Genomic DNA, 5,458 nt, shown 5'->3' with positions numbered 1-5,458 from the left:
CGGGGATCGAACTCTTGCGGAAGTGGCTTTAGCTTCTTAGTGCTGTGCTTTAACCCACTGCGCCACCAGGGAGGGCCCTGTATATTGTCTTTTAAAAAAATTCTGGTAATTTGAATTTATTGTAGTTATTGATATATTTATGTTTCAGTATACTGTCTTACTGTTTGTTACTTATTTTGTCCCAATATTCTGTCTCCTTTCTTTTGGATTAACTAAATAACTTTTACTGTTCCATGTCTATACTACCACCTTGTTAGTTTTGTAGTCTTTAGTCACTTTTTTAGTGGTGCCTTGATTTATTAGAAAAAGATGTTGCTCACTTCAGTGAGTTTCCCTTCACTTAATCATTTACACTTTTTTTCTTTTAATACAGAAGTCTATTTAGAAAATGCTTAAAGTAGGAACAAACCCTGTCAAGAAAGACCAGGTAGAAAATGGGTCCTAATAAAATGGAATTTTAGGGCACAAAAATTCTAAAAGTCAAAAAGGCCACAAAAAAGAAGTAGCTCCGGGGAGGGGGAGAAAAAAAAAGTAGCTCCACGTTTTGTACAATAGCTAGTTAATTTGCATTTTTTGGCATGGTGGGGGGGGTGCTCATTGTTCAGCACTGAATCTGGGTTTTCCTCTGAACTCCACTTCATCTTACCATAAAATATCTGCTTTCTGCACACATTTTAGGGCAAGCTACCACCAGAAACAAATCAATACAAACACATCAGGGACTGGACAGTCTCAGTAGGTGACTCACGTGTTGCAGAACTCAGCCTAATGGAGTAGGTTGTGGGCAATGCAGATGAGGGAGAGTTAAGGAATGAGACATTTTAACTATTAATAATGATCTCAGACATGGTGCTGTTTTTTCTGAACAAGAAAATGAACAGTTAGCAACATGCTAACAAACTATCTCCAAAGAGATGGACGTCCAGGCAAAGCACTGCGGGGCTGTGAGCAGTGGTACTGAGAATACCCAGCCTTGCAACTTCAGGACAGTGATACTTTCACTAGCCTTCTCAGGGGCCCACAAAAAGCTTGCAACATCTTTACCTGCCTACTGAACTTCCTCTCTAAGCAAATTTGAAAGAGCCAAAGGGAAGTCCCCAGTGGGTAAGGGGAACAGAGAAGAGAAACATGTTAAATGTTAACTCAAATGGTAATAAAATGTGGGGCCCTCCCTGTTGGCGCAGTGGGTTAAAGCACAGCACTAAGAAGCTAAAGCCACTTCCGCATGAGTTCGATCCCCACCCGCCCCCAAGGTGATCCACATGGCGCGGCAGACCTCTCCTGACCAGTCTGCTGCTCCCCTCAGCAGTGTACTTTGTGGATCTGCCTGTTCTGCACCCCACTCTGTCTCTAGTGAATCCTTTCACCACCCCTGCACCTCTGGCCTGTACCCCAGTTCTGTATGCACAAATAAATAAATCTTTTTTAAAAAAGGCAATAAAATGAAATGCCAACACCTCCCTCAAATCCCAGAGATATCAAATTCCCAAAAGTAATCTGTTAGACTTAAAAGCTGAATAAGCCTCATTTTTCAAGAAATATAGTACATCAAATTTCAGGAATAATTGGAAAAATCATCAGAAAAATGCTCAATGAAAATCAGGCTCTCCAACTCAAACTGACTCAGAGCTGAAATACACCCTCTATCCATTCAGGCAACATTAAGTCTTGCTCATTAGCAGGAATGCTTTTAGTCAAGTTGTTTTACAGAGCAACCTTTCAAACTTTTCTTTTGCACTCATGTTTAAGCAGGTCAAACAGCCCTGTCAGGCCTGTGAACAGCAGGTTCCAACGTCCCTTCTTCCCCAGACACAATGTCAACACCGAAAATTACCTGTCATGGTAGTTTCCCTCCCAAGATTTATTTATGTATGCATGCAGAAATGGGGTACAGGCCAGAGGTGCAGAGGAAGCGTGAGAATTTGTCAAAGACAGAGTGGGGAGCAGAAATGGCAGATTCACAAAGTACAATGCTGAGGGGAGCAGCAGGTGAGACAGGAGAGGTCTGTTGTGCACTGTGGGTCACCTCCCTGGCTGATAATCAAACACACACTGAAGGGGCTGCAGCCAGCTTCGCAATGTTGCACTTTAAGCCATTGTACTACCAGGGAGGGCCCAAGTAACTTTTCATAGTTTGAAATATAGAACCATATTTTAAATGCCCTTAAGGCATTTATTTATTACAGTATTTTCTGCCAAGATTTTGCATTAGTTCAAAATTCAGTTCAGTTTTTACATTTTACATTTCTCTACTAAGGTCTTCACCTCAGTCTAGTACATAAAAACAGTTTGCACTCACTGTTACCAGAGCCAGAGCTCCACCGTCAGCCTCTTTACTCCCTAAATGAACCAACTAGATGTTAATACTGCTGTGCTACAAGGTCAAAGCTCCTAACTCAAACTTTTTGGAAAAGGATTGAAATTTCTGCCAAGTGCAATTTATGAAGAAACACCAGTGAGTCCTCTAAGAACAATAAAAGGGAGTACTTTACAATCACATAACATGATTGAGAGTGACGAATTCTGATGCTGCTCTGCTGATGCTGACTGTTAACACTCTTCTTCCTCCTGTGGCCCCCTTCATCTGCTATCACAAAGCCTTCACCCGTGGCTTCAAGAATATCCACAATGCTCCACACCATTGTTTATCTCTTGTCCTCTTGGCAAATCGATTCAGTGTTCTTTAGCTTACTAAAGTAGAGATCTCTCCAAATTTTTGAAAATAAGTTTCTATCCACTGACCTGCTGCATGAGTTCAGCTACTTCTCCGTCCTAGTTGCCCATACCAGGATTCCTTCTCACCACACCCAGGCGGACCTCAGAGGCTGCAGTGCTTCTGAGTGTTGCAAGGGGCCTCTGTGGAGCTGCATTGCCAGAGCTGAGTGGTTTCCTCAGTTTGTTTGCAGCTGGAGCAACCAGGAAAGATGCCACTGCCGTTTCCTCGCCTTGCCGGGCAGCTCTATGGTCATAGTCTTTTTCATAATGGTTTACATAAAAATTTTCTTGAACTACTGGATACATTCAAAATTGTCCTGAAGCTTTACCTTTACTAATTTTCATCAGAATTATTTTGTCTGCATTCACCCTCTTAAAACCTGGTTGAAGTTCTGGATACATTCGTGTTCTAGTTGTGCTTGGACGTTTACTTTCTTGGGATGGTGGGGAACAGCAGGCAGTTTCTGAGCACAACTGTTTGATCTTCGTCAGATTCAATTGAAGGTACTCATTGACCCAGGCCAGGATGTCATGTCACCTTCAGCTGTAGCTGGTGACTGACCTTGAGCACACGTTCACTGCCATTTTTGGCTCTCCATGGGATGCATCTGCTGTCCACGGTCTGGCTCTGGCTCTGTCTTTGTCTCTCGCTCAAACCACTATTTAGATTTTTCTAATCTAATGCTGCTTTCCTTCTTTTATTTTTGCGGTTTTAAAAATATTGTGTATTCAATGACTATGGTGCTATGGTAGTGGGAGAGCTACAGTGACTTCACCTGAGGGGAGAAATACTAACTGTCAAAATATTAACAAGGATGTAAAACAAAGTGTTTCACTTAAAATAAAAGACTCGTGTATAAAGAAAAAATTTGTGTTTAACTGCAGCCTCAGCGAGCTCCAGGAAGGGCCTGGCATCATCTCTGTGAGTTGAACTCAGCAAGCTCCAGGAGAACCTGCAAGCAAGGTAAGGCCCTGGCAGACCTTTGCAAGCCCTTGGACGGAATTGGGAAATAGACCCACTGCAGTAGGCCCCTGTGGCCACAGTGAGCCCGGGAAGGCTCATGGAAGCAACCCACTTCTTCTAGGTCCTGGCAAGCAGTGGAGTAAGCCTTGCCAAGTGGAGCAGATGTGACAGGCAACTTCAGGGCCCCACAGACTGTGGCTCTTGGGACAGCAGGCCAGAGGGCCCAGTGTGGGACAGATAATGTTTTAGATAGGAATAGGGTTGATTATCAGACCAGTGCAGATTTCAGGAAAGGGACATTGAGGAGACTCATGCTATATTGAACAGGAGGTAGGTGGAGAGAGAAACGTGGGAGTAGGGGAACTGGTGACAGGGTGGTTCCCACAGCTCGACTGGAAGCACAGGCGAGAGGGAAGCAGAGGTTCTGTGGAGGCATACCCCTTAAAAAGGGGAACACCTTGTGGAGAACCTGGGGTGCTCCACAGACACAGGCATTCTGATCTGTACTCCCCTTCTCACTTTCAGAGGCTGTTACCTCCTCTGTGAGGTATAGTGAAAGTGCAGGGAGTACTGAGTTTCTCATCCCAAAGCCCAGAGAGGAGGGCTATTGGAGATAACATAAACATGTGCCAGTCCCAATCCAGCATAGCCATGCCAACGTCTGGATCCTTCTGATTCCCTCCCCACCCTGCTGAATTAGCAACTGTCCACAGAACAGATCTGAGTACATATGAAGGTCAAAATAAATGAACAGGTAAATAAAATCAAATGCCGAGTCAGCACAGGTCAAAATAAATGAAATAGGTAAATAAAATCAAATGCTAAAGAGATTAAACATATTAATAAAATAGAGAGGACTCCAATAGGAAGATAGAAAGACAAAAACTATTACACATGGAAATATAGGACACAGGTAAGAACAGTCTTCCAGAATGCAGACACAAAAAAGAATTTCCAACCTAGTCTCACATAGTTTGGAGGGATAATGGGCTCGTAATCCAAGGACTTGTTGGTTGCCTCACAGTTCATTTTTTTGGAATATATGTAGCTATCAGGTAGAAGTATAAATGTGCCAGCAGTTAATGGGATCCAATAGCATTTTTGTGCCCTTCCCATTTTAGCCTTGTACTTGCCTCTAAGTTGCATTATTCAGTATTTTGTAAAGTCAAAATAATCTTATTTTTTTACAGACAAATGTGTTTTTCTAGAAATAATGAGGTCCTTCAGGCTGACAAGAAATGACACAAAATGCTAATTCTAATTTACCTAAAGGAATAAAAAACTTTAGAAATAGTGAAAAGAGAATTCTGTATATTTTAAAATCTTTTCTCTTCTTGACAGATTGAAAAGATGTAATATTGTATGAAATAATAATTATAAGACCTGATATTAAGCTTATAACCTAAATATGTATGTGAAAATAATAATGCGAAGAGGGAGAAAGAAGTAGAGGAAATGGGGCTATATTAGTGCAAATTTTCTATATTTTACTAGAGGTAAGTTAGGATTAAAATGATGTTGGTAGTGACAAGTTAATATGATATTGTGATCCTTTGGGCAACAACTAAGAACATAACCTTTAAAATACAATAAAACAATTCAACAAAGAAATAAGTAAAGAAGGAAAAGTAAAGCAAAAAATGTGAGACATATAGAAAACAAAGAAAAGAATGGGAGATGTAAATTGCCATAGAAATAATTACACTAAGGGTGAAGAGGTTAAGCATTTCAATAAAAAAACAGCGATTGTTAAGCTAGAAAACAAGATTCAGCTATATG

General features: G+C 41.4%; 1 protein-coding gene and 1 pseudogene across 1 annotated transcript in view; one reads left to right on the top strand and one right to left on the bottom strand.

Moving 5' to 3' along the window:
- The window catches only part of ZNF41 (zinc finger protein 41), a 722,252-nt gene extending 719,908 nt beyond the window's left edge, over positions 1 to 2,344 (top strand). The window contains exons 8-9 of the mRNA XM_012730274.1: positions 1,700 to 1,842; positions 2,309 to 2,344. Of these exons, the coding sequence (XP_012585728.1) occupies positions 1,700 to 1,842; positions 2,309 to 2,344 (179 nt within the window). The remainder of the gene's footprint in view (positions 1 to 1,699; positions 1,843 to 2,308) is intronic.
- A 52-nt stretch (positions 2,345 to 2,396) lies between these two features.
- LOC101626590 lies at positions 2,397 to 3,300 on the bottom strand (annotated as a pseudogene).
- Between the last annotated feature and the right edge of the window lie 2,158 nt (positions 3,301 to 5,458).

This window comes from Condylura cristata, unplaced genomic scaffold (assembly GCF_000260355.1).
Source record: "Condylura cristata isolate star-nosed mole 26May11 unplaced genomic scaffold, ConCri1.0 scaffold00027, whole genome shotgun sequence".
Classification (NCBI taxonomy): Eukaryota; Metazoa; Chordata; class Mammalia; order Eulipotyphla; family Talpidae; genus Condylura; species Condylura cristata.
The sequence above is the reverse complement of the archived record's forward strand: the minus strand, read 5'-3'. Positions and strand labels throughout refer to the sequence as shown.